This window comes from Mastigoproctus giganteus, chromosome 9 (genome assembly GCF_048544385.1).
Source record: "Mastigoproctus giganteus isolate SK-2022 chromosome 9, ASM4854438v1, whole genome shotgun sequence".
Classification (NCBI taxonomy): Eukaryota; Metazoa; Arthropoda; class Arachnida; order Uropygi; family Thelyphonidae; genus Mastigoproctus; species Mastigoproctus giganteus.
Window position 1 is genome coordinate 106,003,421 of NC_143583.1, and position 24,823 is coordinate 106,028,243.

A 24,823-nucleotide genomic window follows, 5' to 3' on the forward strand; every position below is an offset into this window, starting at 1 on the left:
TCAGATGATTATTCTGAGCAAGAGGAAGAATTCCATCGGCACTGAGCATGCTCAAGCCATTCAAAGCCTTGTACACCTCTATCAGATCACCTCGGCGATGCCTAGTCTCCAGGCTCTGTAATTTGCAAAACTTAAGCCTTTCTTCGTAAGAGCAACCCTTTGTTCCATTCACTAATCTTGTTGCCCTTCTCTGTACTCGTTCCAGCAGCTCTACATCCTTCTTGAAATGAGGCCTCCAGACCTGTATACAGTACTCAAGGTGTGGCCTGACCAATGCCTTATACAAAGGAATAATCACATCCCTGTCCCTGCTAGAAAAATTCCTGTATATCATTGACAAGACAACATGAGCTACTCTTGCAGCTCGTCTGCACTGCTCAGAGAACTTCATATCTGCCTGCACAATTACCCCCAGGTCCTTTTCATTCTCTACCACTGTCAGCGTAGTACCACAGAGTTGATACGTTGATCTGGGGTTACTGTTTCCCATATGTAGTACTTTACATTTGTCAATGTTAAACTTCATTTGCCACCTCTCAGCCCATCTGCTCAACCTTTCCAGATCCTGTTGCAGCAGCATAGTATCAGTAGTGTCCTTAACAACCCTGCCAACCTTTGTATCGTCTGCAAACTTGGACATTAAGCCTGATACACCATCATCAATATCATTTATAAATACAGAAAACAACAATGGACCCAACACTGAACCCTGAGGAACTCCACTAATAACATTAGTCCACGTTGAGCAGTGTCCATTGATTACCACTCTCTGTCTTCTGCCACTCAACCATCCCTTTATCCATAGCAGCAATTTGCCTCGAATGCCACACTTCTCCAATTTGTGCAGCAGTCTTCCATGCGCAACAGTATCAAAAGCCTTTCTAAGATCCAAATATATAATATCAAAGTTATTCCCTGCATCCAGTTCTTTTGTGACTACATCATAGTATCCAATCAAATTGGTCAGACAAGACCTGCCCTTAACAAACCCATGCTGTGTCTGAGCTATAACTGAATTCTTGTCCAGATGATCCTGCAGTGCTTCTTTAACCAGTGCCTCCATTAATTTTCCTGGAACCGAAGTTAAACTAACAGGTCTATAATTACTTGTGTCAGCCTTTGATCCTCCTTTGTGAATTGGGGTTACATTTGCACATCTCCAGTCCATGGGTACCTCCCCTGAGTCCAAAGAAGCTCTCATAATTATGGCTAGGGGTTTGCTTACTTCCTTTGCTGCCTCCTTTAATATAACTGGATAGATCCCATCCACCCCGGGTGCCTTTTTTATGTTTATCCTCAACAATTTCTCCTCCACTTTCCTCTCAGTTATTAGAAAATCATCTAGCTCACTGCCAATGTTTACTTCACCTACGACATTCCCCTTCCTGAATAACTCCTCATGTGTGAATGTAGATGCAAAATACTCGTTTAGATTGTTAGCCACCTGAGCTGGATCCTCAACTGTTGAACCATCAACATCCAGTGGACCAATCTGATTCATCCCTTTCCTTCTTGAGTTTAAATAGGTAAAGAACTCTTTTCTGTTTTTCTTTGCATCCTTTGCCAAGGATTTCTCATAATCTGCCTTTGCCTGCCTAATCTCCTTTGTGACTTGGTTACAGACCAACTTATATCTATCATAGGCTTCCACGTCACCCATTAATTTGTATGTATCCCATGCATTTTTCTTCTCTGCCATATGTCTCATTAGTTCATCTGACAACCATTTAGGCCTGAACCTTGAACAATATTTCTTGGTTGGTATGTAAAGCCTGGTAGCTTCCAACATTAGTTCCTTGAATGCTTCCCATTTTGAATTTGCTGTTGGTAACATCATCAGTTGGTCCCACTGTATAGAATTTAAATATTGTCTCAGACCAGCATAGTCTCCTTTACGAAAGCAAAAACCCTTCCCTTTACCTCTGATGGTAGTTACCTCCTTGAGTAAATCCCACTTCAGCACACTGTGATCACTGCCACCCAGTGGTTCATTTATCTGCAGATTCCTAATGCATGAAGAATCACTACTGATAATCAGATCAAGAGTATTACTCCCTCTAGTTGCCTCCCGAACATGCTGGTGTAGAAAACAATCATCCAATAAATCCACAAAAGCCTTGCTAGTGTGTGAGTGACCAACCCACAAATTCCAGTCAATATCTGGGAAATTAAAATCCCCCATTATAAGACTCTCTGATTTACTGGCCCACTCTATTTCCCTGTACAGTATCTTATTATACTCATCAGAGTCATTAGGCCTATAGCACACTCCTACTCTCAATTTTGATTTACCTATGCTTATGTCACACCAAACTGACTCAACACTGCACTGTCCAGCGATGTCAACTGGCTTCACTTCCTTGGATTTTATGTGTTTTTTAACTAATAGCATAACCCCTCCTCCCTTCCTATCCTGTCTATCCTTTCTGTAGACGTTGTACTCCCCAAATTCCAGTTCTGCATTCCTTATATCTGTGTGACACCACGTCTCTGATATCCCAACAATATCTGCCTTTGATGTTTTGAGTAATACCTCAAAATTTCACATGATTCCTATACAAACTGGTAGGAGATTTTATGCATCAGTATCTGACAACCTAGTGATGATTCTACTAAAGATGAGTGATGCCAAATTTGAGCTTTAATTTCTCTTAGCCACCATCGCTTACAGAAATTACAGTAAAATCCCATCAAAATAAATGCTGTTTTAACAAAAAAATTTTTAGGTCCTGGCTGACTTCTCTCTTTATTACTAGTGCTTTTTAAGTATCATCTGAATGAGACAGTTTGATAAAAAATTCAGTACAATGAATTATTTCAAAATTCACCTAAAATGCAATATGTATTATCTTACAATGTAAGAAAATTTTATGTGAAAATTATGAATGACACTATGTAGCCTAAATCCTATTGGTGGGGAGGGGGATAAAGAGGACCAATTAGCCAGTGGCTAAACCTTAAAAGGGGCTTTAAACAGTTTTTCAATGAGATTTTTCCTCCTCAATAACCGGTGCATTTACACAGAATAAAGCTAGAAAAACATCTATTAAATAAAATATACATCATATTCATGTTTCATTTTTTGTGCCTTATTTTGTTTTTGTCTATCTCCATTTTTTTCTTATAATGGTAAGGGGTCACAAAGGCTGGAAGTGAACAGAGCTCTCTGGGCTTCTGGGAGGACTTGCTTTAGCCCATATTGTAAATATGGGAGAATATTTACAATATGGGCTACAGAAAAATATGGGAGAATTCACGTGAATCAAAAAAAAATGGAAGAATTCACGTGAATCAAAAAAAAAATGGAAGTTTTAAAATATGGGTCAAAAAATCCAATATCACACATATTACTGCATTTTGCAGGTGCCTCCATAGGCGCAGCAGCAGTGCGTAGCACACGCTTCTTGATTAGACTGGAGTTCGAGCCCGTGACCACCAAATACGGAGGATGCGGAAAGGTTAGAGAAAGACCACCGCACATCCCCGGAGCAATATGGCCTTAGTTGCTAATGCTCCTAAAAACTAAACAACAACAACTGCATTTTGCACACAAAAATTTTGCACACAAAAAAGAGAAAAGAATAATGTGTGATGACAAATTTGAATAAAAGCAATTTCTTTTTTAGGCAAATTATTTTATATGCATAAAGCACCTATTTTCTTCATCACATCTATCCATCCATCTATATGCATGTAAAAACTGGACTCTACCGGATGGATTTTCATAAAATTTCCCATTTGGCAGGCTGGGTTAATGCTATGGCCAAATCGGCCATGGCCAGGGGCCTCACCCGAAGGACTTCACTTTCAGTGTAATTGCCAGTAAACCAGAAAATGCATAATATAAGAGCATTCTTAAACTTAACTTGTTAAGTTTAAGTTAGGTTTTTAAATTTTATTCTTATACCTTTTTATTGTACAATAAATAAGTTAAAAGTTTTTGAAACATTTTTGACCTCTTAGTTTACATTATTATTCACAATATAAACATAAGACCTATGTAGTATTTGTATTTATATATTTGTGTGTTATATATATATATATTAAATATATATTAAAGGTGCCTCAAATTTAAACATGGCCAGAGAGGCTTACTTCATCCTTTATCCGACCCTGCCATTTGGCCCTTTTACAGAAATTTGTGGAGCCATATGAAATTTCATCATAATTGGACCAATAGAAATCTAGTAATTATTATTTCTTTGTCTGTCTGTCCTCATGTAATAACATGAATCTTAGCAGATGGATTTTCATAAAATTTTATATTTGACTCTTTTAGATTTATTTGTCAAGCCTTTTTCCAAATTTAATTGAAAATCAGACCAACAGAAATCCAGCAATTATTATTTCATTTTTTCATACATTGGCTATTTATCACATAAGCTATTTATACACTGTAGCTGAAGTACTGAATATTACATATGTTTGTTAGGTCAGCATTTCCCAAATTGGGGTCCGCGAAACGGATCCTCTGGAACTGGTGAAATTATTCGTTCTATGTAAAGCTTGATGATAAAGTTATTATTACATATTTATGTAAAAATAAGAATAAAGTTGAGTTGTTTAAAGCATAAAACTTTGAATTTTCTTTTCAGAAAACCCAGTGTTCATAAATATATATACACACACAGAGAAACATATGTATATATATATATATATCTAGGTCATGATGACTAGGTCATCACTTGTCATGATGAACCGAAGACGACAAATGAAAAGCAAGAAAAACACTGACAGGGAGAAAATTGAGTATACTGAGTTATGCAAAGCCATTAGAAAGAGACTCAGAGAGGACATAAGAAGATTTAACACAAGAAAAGTAGAACAAGCATTAAGGGAAAACAAAGGATTTAAATCAGCAGCCATGAGCAGTAATACAGAAAGACAAATGATACTGAAACTGAAGAATAGCGATGGTGTACTTATAAACAGCAGAGAAGGCATAATTCAAATAGCAGAAGACTACTATAGAGAATTATACAAGGAGCAGGGGAATGATGCCAGCAGTGGGGAAGATGGATTGCAAAGTAACAACACATACGACATACCCAATATTCTTCCTGATGAGGTAGAACATGCATTGAAGAAAATGAAGAATCAGAAAGCCCCGGGGGAAGATGAAGTTACTGTAGAGTTGTTAAAATTGGGAGGAAGAGACATAACACAAAAACTGGCAAGGCTCTTCACAAGGTGCATTAGAAAAGGTGTGACGCCTAAGCAGTGGAATAATGCAATAATAGTTTTGCTGCATAAGAAAGGAGATAAATCAGAAATTGGAAATTATAGACCAATTAGCTTGTTATCCCACATCTACAAGTTGTTCACAAGGGTCATTACTAACAGATTAGAAAGAATACTTGATGAGAATCAACCGAAAGAGCAAGCTGGCTTTAGGACAGGATTTTCAACTATGGATCACCTTCACGTAATATCACAGCTAATGGAGAAAGCAAATGAATATAAAACACCATTATGCCTGGCATTTGTGGATTATGAAAAGGCATTTGACTCCATACAGCATAAGGCAATGTTTTGGGCACTGGAAAGACAAGGCATTGATACCCCATATATTATGATTTTGAAGAAAACATACGAGAGTGCTACCTCCTTTATTAGACTAGACAAAGATAGTAGGAAATTTAAAATTGAGAAAGGAGTTCGACAAGGAGACACAATATCTCCGAAGCTGTTTACTGCTGCCCTTGAGGAAGCTTTCAGAAGATTAGACTGGTCGCAGAAAGGAGTCAATGTGAACGGAGAGTACCTAAACCATTTACGATTTGCAGACGACATTGTGGTCATAAGCCATGATCCCAAAGAATTAGAGGAAAATCTTAATCAGTTATGCAGAGTTAGTAAGGATTTTGGACTAAAGATGAATATGGCTAAAACAAAAGTAATGATGAACAAGTATGCCACAGAAAGGGAAATAATGATTGAAGGAGCAGTAATTGAAAAGGTGGAGTCATATACTTATCTGGGACAAGTTATTAGCTGTAATAATGATAAATGGCTGGAAGTCAAGAGAAGAATAAATTTTGGATGGATAGCATTCAGGAAATATAGTCACATACTGAAGAGCAATATCCCAGTTTGTCTGAAACGTAAAATAATGAACCAATGTATACTCCCCACCATGACTTATGGAAGTGAAACTTGGGCACTCACCAAAAGAATGGAAGAGAAGCTGAGAACTACACAGCGAAGAATGGAACGAATCATATTGGGAATCAGACTGTTAGATAAGAAGAGAAACACATGGATTAGGCAACAAACTCAAGTAAAGGACATTCTTATCAAAACTAAAGAACTAAAATGGTCTTGGGCAGGACACATAGCTCGAAGACATGATGACAGATGGACTAAGAAAATAACAGAATGGTATCCAAGAGGAGCTAGAAGAAAACCTGGAAGACAAAGGCGGAGATGGATAGATGAAATTCATGAGTTTGTGGGTAGTACATGGATGTCCAGTGCTCAAAACAGAAGGAACTGGAAAGTTGCTGGAGAGGCCTTCATCCTGCAGTGGATTGAAAATGGCTGATGATGATGATGATATCTAGGAGTCCACAAACCTTTTTTATTTTTGAAGGGGGGGTCTGCAAACTTTTTTTGATTTTTGAAAAGGTCTATAGATTTCAGTAGTTTGGGAACCAATGTGTTAGGTGATTGGATTAATAAGTGAGCAATGTAGCAGATGTTAAGAAATGAAATATTCTTGGTTCATGCAAAGGTCATTGCTTTTTGCTAATTTTTTTTGTTATAAATCATGAATTTTCCAATCACTATTTGATAACATGCCTTAAATGTAAAACATTCTGCACATCAAGTAACTTGTTTTTTTCTGGAGGAATTTAAAAAAAAAAAAATGTTCATAACGAAGAACACAGATATGGAGACAAGAATGAAAGAGGACTTGTTTTAAAGTCTTTTCTTCAGAAATATTCCTGAAAGCAGTTCATTCAATCGGCAAAAAAAAAAAAAAAAAAAATAAATAAATACTTTAATTCAAGTCAGTACAATTTAGATTTTCAACTACACTAAAGTTGAATCTTCATATTAATAAGAGAAAGAAAAATTTAAGCATTAAAATCAAAAACTGATGTATTCATATATGAAAAGTAATTTTAAATGTTATACAGTAAATTCCTGTTACAAGTGCTTCCACTTTTGGCACACTTTTCTTCTGATCCTGTTATCAAAGCTATGAAGTGCTGTGCATTTTTTAATGTCTACAGAGCCTCCCAGTTAAAGCCCTTTCTTGCTTATATCAACTAAAGTTCCAAAAAGGTATAAATCTGTATATAACTTTGCTTCCTCTTGAGTTTTGGTTTAGCAAAAAGGATGATACAGACTAAAGTCTAGGAATCATTAATGTACTTGCTTTTTACTTCACAGAAATCATTTATGGTGCAGTCTGCTTACTACATAGAAATCATTTCTAGTGCAGGCGATCTTTGTTTATTTCATATTTAACTTGAAGATAGAAAGGCTGGATTTTTACAATTCAATGTCTTCCCATTTATTGTGCACATTATCCTGGTTTTTTTTTTTTTGTTAATTCAAGATTGTTTGTCTGCTTTGTTTGCTGATACAGTATTCAGTGTCTTGTGCATAAGTTAAACATAGTATCAATAAATTACATTAAAGAAAACAAAATTATTATTATTATGTTAAAACTATATGTAGTATTAGTAGTGGCAAAGAATGCAATAAAGTGAAGCTTTCTTGCATCGTTTTCCACTAGTAATCAGCCAAAACAAATTTCAAAAAAAAAAAAAAAAAAAAACACTTCCCACATCACCTGTGCATCTCTTGTAACAGTCTGTCTAGCTCTTGCTTCAATTTATTCAAATTATCCACCTCCAAAACACCAGGTGAAATTTTCTTTCAAAAAAAAAAAATCATCACCATTGAGCTTGCAATTCATTAAAAGCCTTAAACACCTCAATCACATCTCCTTGCAGCTGGCTAGTCTTTATTAAAAGAATTTATTCAAACTATACACTTCTACAACAGCAGATGGAAGTCTGTTCCAACAATCAGCTACCAGCTGGCTGAAGAGAAATTTGTGCACATCTGTCTTGCAACTAACCTTCCTCAATTAGAATTTATGAAAATTTTCTGCACATTTGTCTTCTGGCTGAAAACATTTGTCTCCTGCACATCTAGCTTTCAACCAACCTTCCTCAATTTTAATTTATGTTTCCTCATGTGCATAGCCTCAGAAAGAGGAAGATCAGCACTGAGCTGATCTTCCTCTTTCAACAAACCAATGCTGTGTCTCAATTATTACTGCAGTCTTGTCTAAACAATCTTGTAATGCTTCTTTAACCAGTGATTCCTTTATTTTCTGCAGAACAAAAGTTAACCCGACAGGTCTATAATTGCTCATGTCACCCTTTGATCCCCCATTGTGAACTGGAGATACATTTGAACATATCCAGTCCAAGGAGACCTCCTCTGAGTCCAAGGATGCTCTCATATTTATGATTAAGGGTTTGCTTACTTCCTTTGCCATCTCCTTCAATATAGCTGGATAGATCCTATCCACCCCAGGTGCCTTTCTTATGTTTAACTTCAACAATTTCTCCTCCACTTTGCTCTGTTATTACAAAATCATTTAGCTCCCTGTTAGAGGTTAATAAGCTTCTGTCCTCCACTTCTCTACAGAATACCTCGTGCGTGCACATGCAAGCTGTGCAGTCTAAAAAATTATGGCTATTCTGGGTTTCAGCAACAGGCCACCGCTCCTTACTCTGTGGCACATGTATTGCAGTGAGAACCGGTAAATGTGATACTGCAGGTTTGTGGCATGTGGTCCATGTGAAGTACTTGATTGACCAGGGCAGAGGACATGATCTGATGGAATTCGAAATAGGGATAACACTCAGGTACTGGTGGAAGGGTGGCAGTATTATGGAAACTGCAAATCTTGTAGGCTGTTCCAAGAATGGACAGAGCAACAATTGTTAGGCCAATGATGAGTGCCATACCTCACTTATGCTCATGATGAATGTAGGCTGTACGACCTTATGTGAGCTGATAGGTGGAAAATGTTGGAAAAGATGACTATGGAAATCGGGGCAGTGTGTCTAAGATCACAATCCATCGAATCCTCCTCTGGAGTAGGTGGCTGGTCTAGGTACCCATGCTTATGGTTACTCATCACTAACAATAGCTAAAGTTTGCATCTGAACAGCATCATTGAACCACTGATGACTGGAAAAAAGTTGCCTTTTCCAATGAATCATATTTCCTGCCATGCTGGGTGGATGGTGGATGGAGAGTATGGCTCAAACTGTGGAGAGGAATCACTCCAATATCCTGGTCCAAAAGAAACATGCAGGTGGTAACAGAGTTTTGATATGGGGGACATTTTCTTGGGAATCTCTTGGAGCCCTCACACTGCACTCTGAATGCTAAAAACTACCTATTCACTGTGCCTGATCAAGCACATTCCTTCAGGGTAACCATCTTCCCCCTAGATGGCACAAGCGTGTTCTACCAAGATAATGTGCTCCACCACATTGTCAGTATTGTTTGAGAGTTGTTGACCGAATACAAAAGTGATTTCCACGTACTGGTGTTACCTTGGTTGCTGAATTCGTCACAGAGATGTTCCCCAAAATATCTCTGTGGGATTAATATCTTTTTCTTTGGTATTATGTGGATTTTGGCATTTGGATCCTCCACCACGGAATATTGCAGATCTATAGGCCACAGTCTTGTTGACATATTACAACATACAACCTGCAAATATTATTATTTTTTTTTTTTGGTAGTTTTTGGCGCATAGGCTTCTGTGGCCATAATGCACCTCCCAAGGTTTTTGCAGTACTTTGATCCAAGCCTGAGGTGGGAATTGAACCGGCTACCTTTGGGTTGCCAGGCAGGCATTTTACCCACCTGGCTAGCCCGGTCAGCTGCAAACATTTAGAGGCCTTACAGGGTCCATGCTGCACCATGTGGTGGTACTTGCAGTAAGAGAAGAACATACCCACTATTAGGTAGGCGGTCATAATGTTTTTACTGGACAGTATATATACTTATACACTATAAAGTGATGGTATAATATCTGATATGAATACAATACAATCTGATATGTTGATGAACATCATGGCGAGATCCAATCTTCCTTACATTTTGAGAGTACAGCTCTAAACTGGTGTTCGCAGGCCGGCTGCTAGTTAGTACACCGAACAAACCTTTTGGTAACTCTTTAGAGGCTTTCAAGATCAGCTAGTGTATAATCTTGATACCTCTACTCTGCCAGATAGTGACAGGAGGGAGTTCAAGTAGGGTGTATGGGGGGGAGCATTGTCGAGGCCACGTTATGTCAAGGATCTGGGTATATTCTTACCATGTGTACACCACATCCAAAAACATCGTTACTTCATACAGCATGTCCCCCTCCACTTTTTCTTACTATTGAATACACCATGAAGTGTCAGACTAATAGAGTAAGCTTATCTACAAAAAAGATCTAAACTTCCCAAACACTTCCTAGTTCATTTCACAAATATACGTAGTTTCAATTTAAATCTCAACGATGTCCATTTCCACTTGCAGTCTGCCAAACTCTATGTACTTTTTCTGACAGAATTTCAGTTATCGGTTGATTCAAGTACTGCTCATCACAGTTGCCCAAATTATTCGCTGCATGATTCCTTTCGTCTCAAAGATGGTACTTGTGCACATGTCCATTCCGATATTCCCTGTCAGAGACTTGGTAATTTGGAATCTCCTCTTTTCGATCTTCTCTGGCTTAAAATCTCTCTACCTCATTCTGTGAAATTCATCTGTTGTCTCTACTGTTCTCACAACTCCACTAATCACTTGGAGCTCTTTGACTTCCTCTCTTTGCAACTTGACTTTCTCCAGTCCAACTTTCCTAACACTGAGGTAATTTTCCATGGTGATTTTAATGTTCACAACTTAGCTGGCTTCTGTTTTCTAGTCACACCAAACCAGCTGGTTGAGATGCTGAGGCTTTTGCAATGACTAATGACCTGGCAGATTGTTAATTTACCTACAAGAATACCGGACAATCCTAACCATACAGCCAATAAGCTTGATCTTTTACTCACAAACAACCCTTCTAAGTACACAGTTGAAGTGAGTGGTCCTTTAGGCAACTCAGATCACAACTTGGTGATTGTCTCTTCTCCAATGGAGCCTTTATCCCATGGCTATTCCCAACCTCATAAAATTGTTTGGCATTATAAGAATGCAAAATGCAATGACCTGCGAAATTTTTTTTCTTCTTTTCCTTGGTTGGATTACTCTTTTAAAACTTCTGATGTCAACGTTTGCTCAGATCGTGTCAGTGAAATTATTCTTGTAGGAATGAATCCTTTATTCCACACTCCACTTTAAAATCTCATCCTTTATATAAACCTTGGTTTTCCAATGAATGTGCTAAGGCTGTTCAAGAGAAGAACGTTGCATATTGCAATTGCATATTGGCTTGTTTCCAATTCTTCAGTTTCATTTTCTGCCAACACCAAAGCTCGCAACAATTGTAAAGCAGTTATTAATCAGTCCAAACTAGATTTTTGAACAGGCTAAAAGTAGAAAACTTGCTTCTTGCCCTAATGGTAGCCGAGAATTCTGGTCTCTTGCCAAAGCTACTGGCCGCAACTTTTGCACATCTCTGCTCCCACCTCTGTCAAAACCAGATGGTTCTGTTGTCACTTCAGCCAAGGATAAAGCTGACCTGCTAGCATCCCATTTTTCTTCCAACTCATGTATTAATGACCTTGGTAAAACATCTCCCACCACACACTCCATTCAATGCCTCCTGTGGTCTTCCATCAAAATGATGTCGGAAGGATTTTGACGAATCTTGATGCTAAGAAAGCTCCAGGTCCTGATGGTATTTCTCCACTTGTTCTCAAAACCTGTGCTCCTGTTCTTTGCCGTCTTTTTTCACTTTCTTATTCCAAAGGTGTTTTTCCTTCTGCTTTGAAATTTTCTCATATCCAGCCAGTTCCTAAAAAGGGTGACAAATCCCTCCCATCCAATTATCATCCTATTGCAATTACTTCTACTCTTTCTAAGATAATGGAGAAATCAATTAACAGCCAACTCTTTAACTACCAAGAAACCTTCCATCCGATCAACAATCGCCAGTATAAATTCCATCAGTGTTACCCATTTATGGCTTATGTTACCCATTTATGGACAAATTCAATGGAAAAGTTTGGTGAAACACAAGCAGTTGCTCTTGACATCTCAAAGGCTTTCGATCGTGTTTGGTGTAAAGGTCTAAACAAGCTCCCATCTTATGGTTTGCCAACTGTTTTTTGTAATTGGTTATCCAGTTTTCTCTCTGATCACTCACTGAGGGTGATGGTAGGTGGCTCTCTGTCTTCTAACTTCTCCACTAATGCTGGTGTCCCTCAAGGTTCAGTTCTTTCCCCCACTATTTTCCTCTTGTATATTAATGACCTTCTTCCATTGACTGGAAATCCTATCCATAGTTTTGCCCTGCTCAATCAGCTTCAACCTCTCGAATATTCACTACCAATTCCTTAAATGCCGATCTCCAGATAATTCTCCAGTGGGGCAAAGACAACTTAGTTGATTTCAATCCTTCTAAAACTCAGTCTTGTCTTATACAGTAAACTCCCGCTATTTGCGGGGGTTACGTTCCTGAGAAATGCCACGAATACTGGGTTATGGCTCCCATAGTAATAAAGGGGTTCCGTTCCAAAGTATGAAATATATAAGAAAAACTAGTCTACAATTTTGTCTATGTATGTATTATATGTACCTTCATAATATGACTATGGATATAGTGAAATACAAGCATATGGCATTGAAATGAAAATAAGAAACAATTTAATATTAAATGTAATATTTATTAGAAATTTTAAACAAATCTTTAAAAATCTTGTCTAGCGCCTTTGCTAGCTAAAAAACGTATCCCGCCAGTGCTATCACCAGTTTCACTAAAGTGTTGATAAAGGAGTTTTGCCTTTTCACGAATGATGAGTGAACTTAATGGAATTTTATTTTGAGTTGGGTCTTTTATCCACAGATTTAAAGCCTTTTCCATTTTTTCTATTTAACATCACGAGTTACAGAGCAAATTTTTGAAGCAATTAGCACGTTTTCATGGACACTACGGCAGATTTTTTCTTCCGATTTTTTGATTGATCGTACCGTTGACTTGTTGATTTTATAATGTTTTGCCACTGAGGAGACACTTTTCACCATTAGAAATTTTGTCTAATAACTCAATTTTATTCGCTAATGTCATCACCTTCTTTGATATTTTCACATTTCCCTTGTTATTCGTAGCCATATTTTTGTACGGGTTAGAAAGAACTTGTCCACAATAAAGTCACTTTCTTCCGTTAACACACACTCGAAAAAGTCTGTTTTACACTGCAAAATGGTAGATTTTTCACTTTTGTAAGCATATCAATTTATAAATTTATTCGATTTATAAGCATATAAATTAAAAGCAATCGACGAAACCTTCCATGACAAGCGCATAACACATACTGAACAAGGAGTAGCGAGAAACATCCACGCTCACGATTTTGTCACCCCTCTCCACCCACTGAGCGCTGTTTTGACTGGGAAAGATAATTTTAGCCACGCCCATGTTTTTTATGGCGGAAAATGTTCATGGCGCTTGAAAATTCATATTTTTTTAGGTTTCATTTTATATTAAATCAGCGACCGCGAATATGCGAAACTGCGAATACAGATACCGCGAATAGCGGGGGTTTACTGTATCTCACAAAAAGGATTCTTCTGTTTCTATGCTTATCTTTGTGACACTCCGATTTCTAAGCAAAATGATATATCTCTTTTGGGGATTACCCTGACTTCTAATCTGTCTTGGCACAAGCACATTACAAATATTGTTTCCTCTGCATCTAAAAACTTGGTTTTCTCTTTTGCTCTCAGCATTACTTTTCTTCCACACAACTATTCACTCTGTACATATCACAAATCCGCCCTACCACAAAATATTGTTTCCACATCTGGGGCGGTGTCCCCAAAAACTCTCTCAGGCTTCTAGAATACATTTAGAAGAACGCAGTTAGGTTAATTAATGACTCCTCTCTAACAGAGTCTCTGTTTTTCTGAATTAGCTTCTATAATTTCTGCTCTCTCTTTCAAAACAATTCAAACACGTGCTGCCACCAGTCAATATCCACTTACTGTCCAACTTCAAACTCACAGAACCAACTTTTCATCTTCCTCGTTTATTCATTCAACTCCCGTTTTCTGGAACAACCTTCCTTCATATGTATTTACTGAAAATTAAAGTTCAAGTCTAATGTCAACAAATATCTTCTTTCGTCTTCTCAATCTCCAACCCAAGCAGAGTACTAAGTACTATAGGTGTTAATACTTTTTGTGTTTGAGGTTTTCATAAAAAAAAAAAAAAAACACTGAGATCTGCTGGAACAGGTGTAGAGAAGAGTAAGAATTGTCTTACCAAAACAGGCTTCAGTTCTGCAAATTGCAGTATCTGGGGGCTATGCACTTACAAGGTAATCTGATTGGGGTGTTTTTAAGGCTTTGAAAAAGCTCAATGATGATGGCATTCTTCCTCTTGTTCAGACTACATAATGAGGGGGGCTTAAATTCAAATCAAGGAAGGATGGTTTTAGGATAGGTGTGTGGAGATTTGCTTTCAAACCAGTGGGTGGTTGATTATAAATTTCCATTGTTGTTGTGGAAATTAGCAGTTTGAATAAATTCAAGCTAAACGAATTATTGGAGGGGATGGACTGGTGATAAGGGAGTTTTTTTGACTGATGCTTTATAAGCTTGCTTTCTTGTATTCTTATGCCACTAATAATAATAACCATTATATATATATATAGTGTAGTGATAAATTCAATAATGTGGTATTTTTATATGTACATGATTAAATATTGGTCGATTAATTCAATTAAGTGGTATTTTTCTATAGATATTAGTGTGTATACGGATCAGGTAATCAAGCTAGCATATATAGGCTATCTTAAGTCTGTTTGGCCTATAAACATTCAGTTAATGTAAACATTAAAATTACTATGAAGCAATCAATACAAAATGATAATGAAAATGTCATTACTAACTGTAAATGAAAATATCAATACTAAGTGATTATGAAAATATCAATACTAAGTGATTATGAAAATATCACTACTAAATGATATGTGCTGCAATTTTTGAAAAAAACATTCCATCAACATGGTCATCAATCCACTACTTCATTGGTGGCTTTGAGTGGATCGATAGCCTGTCTGAAGGAATGTCCCATACCTACCCATTTCTGTTGTTCCAGTTTTGCCATTCATTATTCCGCTAATATATATATAAGCGCTATTTTCAGTTTAAGTAGGCTTTTTATTTAGCTTTAGATATGTATAATGATTTTAGGTTTAATTTAAGCATCATTTTATAGTTTTTGGTTTGAACTTAAATTTTAAATTTGTAAGCAACCGTAGCAGCAAACTGGGATAGGTGACACAAAGCCCAACTGGTATGTATCTGAATAAATGAGAAGGTTCCTACTTACTGCAACTTGTCCTGTGGTGGTTGTCGGTCAGAAAGGGGTAAGTTCCCGCATTCTTTTTGTTTTATATGTAGTAAAGTTATTACTGCGCAGTCGCGCTAATTGTATACTGCAGTTTATTGCAAGAAAGGAGAAGGTCTGTTTCTGACAAACATTATGCAAATAAAATAGCGGTTAGATTTAGAAAATAAAGAAAGGTTAAGAAATTCCGAAAAAATTATGAAAAAAAAAAAAAAAAAAACCTATTAGTGACGATTATACAAGGTTGACTCAACAGGGGATCAAACAGAATAGGTAACAATAAATAGGTAATAAAAAAAAACTTACTGTTCCCAAAGGCAAAAAAAAAAAAAAAAAAAAAAATCCCAGAACAGGAGGAACCATCAACAGACTAAGAAGACTACAATAACCTCGTGCATAGAAAAATAGGAGAAACAGTAAATTCTAGAAGGATACAGAAATAAGTGTGTGTGTTGTTAATGTTTAATTAAATTCTTGATAAATACAGCCTAGCATAAAAAAGGGAAGTAAAGAGTAAATATAGAGGCAAAATAAAGGATGCTATACTTTGTGAAGAAGAAAAAAATTAATGGAGAAATCTTCTTGACATGTGTTCATAAAACTAATGGCTCAAGAAACAAGAATTATAGAAAAGTAAAAAGTAAAGGAAAGGGTCTCCACCTAGGAAGTATAGGACCTTGTCGTTGGTTATGGAGCTTGTGTGTGCGTCCCTGTGACCCTGAGCACTATGCCAGCAGTAGTTTAGCTACTGGTAGGGTCACTAATGCTGGACAGATAGAAGGGCAGGGACCAGACTAAGAAGTACTCCAACCAGCATCTGACCAGAATGAGTAGCTGACAGCACAGTGTCTGAACCCTGCGTTAGGGGTGGCTATTTTGTAGTACCTGGCAGAAAGGTATAAAATGCGTCCCTTAGAAACACGTTCCAGCAGTGAGGGGATTATGCCAGGCCTCCTAAACATGAAGCAGAAAAAAAAAAAGGGGTCAAGACCAAATGGACATGTGGTCAAGTTGTCAAATGTGGTCATGTGGTCAAATGGACATAGTGGTCAAGACCAAAATAGACATGTATCATCAAATATTGAACAAAGGTTGCAGATAAGTGACAGACTATGCTCAAACCAAAAATGGAGGCATGGTCTCGACAAAACTTCTGGCCAAAAATACAACCAGCAGCTTTTAAACAAAGATTAGAAATTTGCACACTAAACGCAAGGACATTAAGAACTGAAACAAGAATTGCAGAACTTGAAAATGTTTTACTCCACATACGTTGGGATGTCATCGGAATAGCAGAAGTCAAAGGAAAAATAGAATCAATTGTAGAGAGACAAAGTGGAAACATACTGTATTGCAAGAACGACACTGCAGTTCAAAATGGCATCAGCTTCCTAGTACATAGGAGATGGAAGAACTATATTGAAGAATTCGGCAGTGTCTCAAATCGCATAGCTCTTTTAAAACTCCATTTTAACAAAAACATCATACTAACATTAATTCAAATCTACATGCCAACAAGCAGCTGTGAAGATGACAAAATACAGGAATTCTATGACCAACTAAATTCAGCTATGAACAACTTTAGAACAACCTGCACTGTTGTCATGGAGACTTCAATGCAAAATTAGGACAGAGATCAGCAGGGGGAGAAGATATTTTAGGACCATATGGCTATGGATGAAGAAGTGCTGGGGAGACAGAATGATACAATTTACATTAGGACAGAATCTCTTGGTGATGAACACCTACTACAAGAAGAGATTAAATAGGCATTGCACATGGCTATCTCCTGATGGTAAAGTAAAAAAAAAGGAATCGATTATGTATTAACTACTGAGAGGAGCATATCTGAAAATCAGGAAGTCATAAACCAATTTCAGTTTAGCACCGATCATCATCTAATTATGATGACTAAACAGAAAGCTTCTAAGAAACAAAAGGTTTACTAACAGAAAAACAAGTACCATCCATCTTAGTGATAATCAAGAAGATTATCTCCTAGAGCTGGGCAACACATTCACCTCACTTTGCTCTTCGGGTTATCCTGGAGTCCAAGGGCTGTGCGACAAGATAGATGAAGCAGTAGTGCAAGCTTCAGGAAAACTTAAAAAATCAAATAATACTACCACAAGATATTAGAGATATGATCAAGAAAAGATAAATCCACAAGACAAACAGATTTGTGAGTGCGAGACAGGAAACAGAATATACTGAAATGGACAAACTAACCAAAAGGACTATAAGGAACTTTATACATAGAAGAAATGCTGAAAAGATAAGAGAGGCACCTGAAAACAATGCATCTAGAAAATGGGCAATAAGAGGAGAAGCACTAGGCAAAAGATGGATTCAATGCCTACGAGATGAAAATGGTATTGCTTAAACAGGAAGAAATGCAGTTATTGAAATAGCTATGAAATTTTACAAGAAACTGTACAGTGATGAGACCTTCAGTATTGAAGTTGATATTCACAAAAATTATCAGTCAAAAGAAGCAAGAGCTATCGCCAAAGTTTTACCAATAATAGAGATGGAAATACAGTATTCGCTAAAAAATTTTAAAAATAACAATATTCCAGGTACAGATGGAATTATCATGAAAATGATCACATTTGGATATAGAGAAATACTTTCACATTAAAACCAACTTTATCTGGTTTGTCTAAAAAGAAAGCTCTTAAATAATGCATAAATCACCTATTTACCTATGGAGCACAAACCTGGTCCCTTAACTAAGATGCAATAAAGAAAATTACAAGTAGAACAAAGAGAAACTGAAAGAAGTATGTTGGGTCTGTCACACAAAGATAGAGTTAGAAATGAGGAATTACATAAAAGAACTGGCATAAAGGATGTTACACTAGAATGAAACATCTCAAGTGGAAACGAGCAGGTCATATTATGAGAAAAGAAGGAATTAGATGGACTCGTCACACCATCCACAAAAAAGGAGATGGTGTGATGAGTTGAGGGAGTTTGCAGGAGGAAACTGGCCAACCAGGGCACAGGACAGGAAAAGATGGAAGATTTTGGGAGAGGTCTTTGCCCAGCAATGGGACAGCAATGGCTAAGAAGAAGAATTAGAAGAAAAAAAGGGTAGAAAAATAGATTGGCTCAGACAGTTCAGGGTTGCAATACTCATTCCTATAGATAGGACTCTGAACTGAGACCAGGCATTATTTTCAAATCAGTTCTACAATGGATTCCAGTTATTTGGGCCACCAATTAATCGGGGCAGCTGTTTATTTGGGACAAATCTTAAAGAACAGAACCCAATCGAGAAAATAGCCTGGGATTTTCTTTGCTTAACTGGGACAACATGCAGCTTAATTGGGGCATGGGACTGCAGCACTCAAGATTATTCTCCGATTGATCTTACGAGACAATCGTAAGCCCATCATAAAGTGAAATAAGTAGGTACCAGTTAACATGATCACTGGTTAGTAGAATAAGCCGCTTTATAGAATCAAATTTCAAAAAACCAATTCAAATCATTAAAATGCACCACACTTCCATCATTATCATACATTCGGTTATAAGAACGAATCAATTTTGAACGCCTCTATGATATATTTCTAAAGCACATTTTTGGAGTTCACCACTATAAAACAATAAAAAAAATTTGCAGTTTCCAGTTTATTTGGCTTTTCTGTTAGTGCAATCTATTATAAACGGGTAGTAAACTTGATCTTATTGCATTTGTGATAATACTGGTAGCTGGAATTCTGTGGGGTTTTACGTTATTATGGTGAAATATGTTTCCCTTTCCTCTTCAATCATATAGAAAACAAATAATAATCTTTGTTATTGACTGCTTATCATTTTTATTGTTTTAAATTTTACCACCCATAAAAAACATGTCAGTGAATAGAAATATCAATTAGTTAGTATGTACATATTACAGTATTAATTAAGGTGTGTACGTAAGCATAAATTTACTTTTATTCTGCTAACCTGTTGAAAATATTCTTCTGACTTTCACGTATAATTTAATTTTGTTAATTAGTAATTAAGGAATTACCTCAATCTTTTTCGTGGACTGCTTCCAGTCAAATCTCTCCAAATGTAATGAATAAAATAAGATGAAAATTGAATTAATGAATTCCCTCACTCATAGAGATACGACCAAATTCGATGCGCAACGGAATGAAAAGCCGAGAGCTCCAACCCGACCCTGAAACACATCAAACCACTGCAGCAAGACCATGAGTGTGAGAAGACATTGTGTCAGAATAAATAATTAAAACCGCTTCCGATAATAAATAATTAAAAGCACTGTTAAAATCGCAATTAAAATTTGGATGAACACTCAAATTAAACAAAATGCACAGCTGTTTCCCTGTTTGTTTTACAGTAGCTTTTCGGCTGATCGGGGTGTTCACAGGATGGGAATATTGCCAAGTGTTTGTGTGTGTATTTGGCTCTTAAAATAGAGAGATTATTTGTATTTACGCATGCGTGAAAAAGACCAGAAATCCGAGATTAGGTAAGGACGTCGCACATTGATAGAATTTGTGTAGTTTCATTTCAAGCGTTTCAGCAATCAATAATTTTATGTAATTGTGTTGTATGTTTAAAATTTCCACTTCATTGAACAAGAATACGTGACCATCACTGACCGCACGAAAGACCAACTCCAACGCGTTTGCGTGCGATGTGCTGATGGAAGCAGCATGTTGCTTGACACGTAAATCTAAAGTACAGCGAGTGGACCCCCCTCGTACGATGAATCAACTGACTGCACGAAATCTTGTATACAAGATCATTTACCTGTGCTGGGCAAGAAGGAAGAACTGTGTGATTTTTTAATATATTATGGAGCTTCTGCATGGGCCTGGCTATAATTTTGAATTCAGTATTTCTAAAGAGTTTATTGAGCTGCTTGTACCATTGTTCGATGTATGGTATGGAAATAAAGTTGGTTTTATTAATTGGTATCGTATTTGCTGTTTTATTTTTAGCCTGTAATCTGATTTGATTTATAACGGAGTGAGGATAGTCTCTATTTAAAAACCTGTCGGTTAGAGTAACAATTTCTAAGTGTAAGGTGGGTTCAGAAGTGGAATATTTGTTAAGTGTTGAAAAACTGGTTAAATGTAATGTGGGTATTTTCCTCTTTCCATTGTGTCCAATGTCAATTAATTTGTCCAACTCATTCAACAATAATGTGGCATTCCAACCACTTGTAGGCTGACTATCCATTCTTAAAATCTGTCAGTTAGCCATAAACAACATTTTCTTCTTGGCATTATTCTAGGAATACAATAAATTTTAATAAAAACAATCAAAAAATTTATTATTTTTTATGTAAGAAAACAGTGATATCAACTCTAGAATTTGTTCACAAACAACGTACCTCTTTTATACATTGTACCTCTTTTAATACTGAATCAAATTCCCTGAAAATTTAATCATTTATTTTTATAATATCTTTTAATATTATTACCAACTTTGGTCAAAACTGGATATCTCTTGCATGGTGCGCTGGTCTCTGTTTCCTTCAGTGTAGAAAGATGGAATCACGAAGGTTTCAATGCAGTACAATGTTGCATGAGTAGATGTTCTGCATATTTGTTCCTTTCACTCACAGACATATGAAAATTCCATTTTGTTTGTTTTACAGTAGCAAATTGCAACTGATTTATGTTTCCTAAAACCAGAACAGTTTTAGAAAATATAACCAGTCCAGTTATTAACAGTTTATCAAAAAAAAGGGGAAAAAGAAGAAAAGCAATAACGTTCATTAAACATGACATTAAAATAACCAAAATGGTTATTTTAATGGAGTAAACAGCACAGAGTGCTAAAATTTGTAATTATTTGCAGCACTTATCCTAACAAAGACAATCAAATAATAACTATCTTCTCTCTCTCTCTCTTACTTACACTTGTATCCAAAGCATGTGCTACCACCGTCACAGATTTGGCTCGTGCATCAGCTTTGGCAATTATTGCAGCTGCTTCACCTGCAAATTACAAACACTTTAATTGTTTTGGGTTCCAAATTTAAAGAAATAACTGAATTTTCAAAATATGCAAGGTTTAATCAAAAAAGTTCAGCGACTATTGCAAAAATAAATTTTATCCAATGATAAATTTTTCTATTGTTAATATTTTTCAATATAATCTGCAGCCACACACTTGTTCCATCGTGCCTACCACTGATCAAAGCATTTTTGAAAATCTTTTGTGAATGCTTTTAGGTGGTCTGTCATGTTTGATTGGATTTCTTGAATTGACTCAAATCACTTTCCTTTCATGTCTTATTTTAATTTTGGGAATTGCTAAGTCACATAGTTCCAAATCAGGTGAATAAGACAGGTGTGGCACAACAGGAAAAATACTGTCAGTCAAAAATTGGTAATGCTCCTTTGTCATGGCAATGACAAACAAGCATTACCATAGGAGCATTACATAAACACAGTGCACTGCCATGGTGAGGGAACCAACTATTTTGCATCATTTATTGCATCTCTCTCATTTTCATTTTAAAATTTTTAAACTTCTTGGATTTAAGCTACATTAAGAGTAACACCTCATGGAATGAAATCTGATAATATCATGCCCATGTTAAAAAAATGAAATCAGCATGACTTCACATTCACATGTGATTCTGTCTGCCATGCTTTTTTTTTTTTAATTTGGTGATGATGATGTCATTGTTTTTCATTGGGAACTTTGATCCTTAACCGCTGGACCAAATCAATGCACACACACACACAACTCATCGTCTGTTATGAATTTTGTTAAAAATGCAGGATGGCACAACTTTCTTGAACAACCCAAATTTTATTTAATTATTAAAGATACCAAAATCTAACTAAATAAAATCAAGTTCCTAGCCCAAAGTTTGATATGCATTTTCAATTGGAAATTTTAAACAGTTTGTGCAGTAGCAGGTGAGGGAGTATCTTTCCACATGTGCTCAAATACACGATAGGAGGGAGTATATGATGAGAGCCCTGTCAATCAATTTGGCCCTGGAGAGATTGTGCAAAGTCATGGGGTAGAATTTTTCTCAGCATGGTCTGTGCTTGTTAACAGGAAAGATTTTTTTCTACAGGGATGGGATACACTTAAATAGAAAGAGTGCAAAAATATTTGCTGATGCTATCGAGGCAGTGTTAGGTGGGTCGGAAAACTGCTAGCATATATGGACTAAAACTGAGAACACATAACCACAAAGGTGCATTATAGCCATAGCAACTTATGTGCCATCAAACCCCCATAACAACAATATGACCACAAAAATAATATTTAAGACTTCCAAAACAATACTGAAAGCAAATTCAAAATTTTTGCTTCAGTTTTACTTTTTGATTAATAAATAAATAAATTTTTTGTTTATACTTAGGGAGAGTCACAGGAATCAGAGGAGCATATAATTACACAAGTTGTTTCAAGAGCACCACACGTGAAATTGTACACAACTGTAGATAAATATATGTATATCAAAAAGCATCAATAAGGAATGTATGTGTCATAATATGCCCGTTAATCGAGTGATAGGTATGTGTGGTGGAATCATAAATAATATTATAGCTATGCGAAATGCACCTCTTTAAGCATAAAAAGAAACATTTCGTCTCTTTCCATTGCATCGCCTCTTTCAGCACATGGCATGATGATTTCAGAATTTTTTCCAAGGGTGGAAAGGGCTTGCCATTCACACTCATTTAATGCAACCAGAATCGAGATCTTCTTATTGTTTATAATCTCATTTATTTATTGGATAATAATGAATGTGCTGGTCTCATAAATAAAATTCAACATCTTACTGCCTGCTGGTGGAAAACTATAATTAAGACCTTTTTCAAGTAGATTTCTTTGTTCTGATGCAAGTTCCATGGAAAGAAAATTCATAATATTGACCTATGGTACAGATCATTATTAGACAAGGTGCCACTGATAGTATTTACATTGCCTACCATTTTCTTATAATAGACCTCTGATGTTATTTATATGTCTTAACTGAAGTGTGTGTAACTGGATAGAACATTTTATCATTTCCCAGTGCATACTGCAAAATCTATTATGCCACCTAAACCTAAGGGTCTTAATTTGTTTTAAACTATCTGCAAAATCTATTATGGAATTTATGCTTCAATGCTTAGAAGTCAGAAACATTAATCGCACAAACCAGTTATAGCATCATTAATAAGATAAAAATGCAGGAATTAAACTCCTATTAAACAGTTTTTCAGAAATTCACTGTGAAGTGAATTTCCAAGTAAAATATTTCAATCATATTAGCATAGCTTTTTATAACACTATCCATAAGTCCTCTCACAGTTATAAAACAAATTCAGACACCTCCGTAGCCAGGTGGGCAGGAGCAGCATTGCGTAGCACACGCTTCTTGATTAGACCGGGGTTCAAGCTCGTGACCATCATATATACGGAAGATGCGGAAAGGTCAGGGAATGACCATCGCATATCCCCAGAGCAATATGGCCTTAGTTGCTAATGCTCCTAAAAACCAAATAACAAACACAAATTCAAATAAAAGGGCTATGATCAAGAGTAAGCATTTTAAAAATGTGACAACAATGCATATAAGGTTAAAAAATAACACTAATGATTGATAGGATCTTAATACTTCCAATATGTTTAAGAGTGTAAATATTCTATATAATATTGGTATAATTTTATCTGTATCAATATATAATATTGATACAGATAAAATGATGCCCCTTCAAATTACAAACATAGTTTTTTCGTTTAAGAGTTTTCTATGTTGTATTTACACCAATATTACAAATGTATATATAATATTTACACTCTTAAACATATGATGCTTTGTTGCATCAATCTTCATTTAAACATTATTATGTACACCTTTCTGGCATCTCTCATATTGTGTGATTATCTTCACAACTGGATTATCATGCCTGCAATACCAGGGTGCTTGCCCACCCACTGATGAAGAGCCAACAAGCCTTGAAACAGTGCCATCTGGGTGGTGACACCCAGACGGCACCGTATGCCATCTAAAAGAGAAAACAATGGTCTTCTCTTTTAGTGAAGCGTTACTTATTCGAGGTAGTGCAATACATGGCAACTCGTGAAGGAGGAGTACAATATGAGATACAGATAAAATGATGCCCCATTCAAACTACAAATGTAGTTTTTTTCGTTTAAGAGTTTTCTATGGTGTATTTAGACTTGGGGTTGCTGCTCAGACAACAGAGCAGCAACCCCAAGGCAGAATGTGCTGGTCCAAAAGGTGGTATTTACTGTCGGTAACCCTATTGTCAAGGAAATGAGAAT

General features: G+C 36.4%; 1 protein-coding gene across 2 annotated transcripts in view; it reads right to left on the bottom strand.

Annotated features, from left to right (window-relative positions):
• The window catches only part of Stoml2 (stomatin like 2), a 213,702-nt gene that overhangs the window by 23,888 nt on the left and 164,991 nt on the right, over window positions 1-24,823 (bottom strand). For both annotated transcript variants that reach the window (XM_090382179.1, XM_090382178.1), the window contains one exon: window positions 21,440-21,519. In XM_090382179.1, the coding sequence (XP_090238305.1) occupies window positions 21,440-21,519 (80 nt within the window). The remainder of the gene's footprint in view (window positions 1-21,439; window positions 21,520-24,823) is intronic.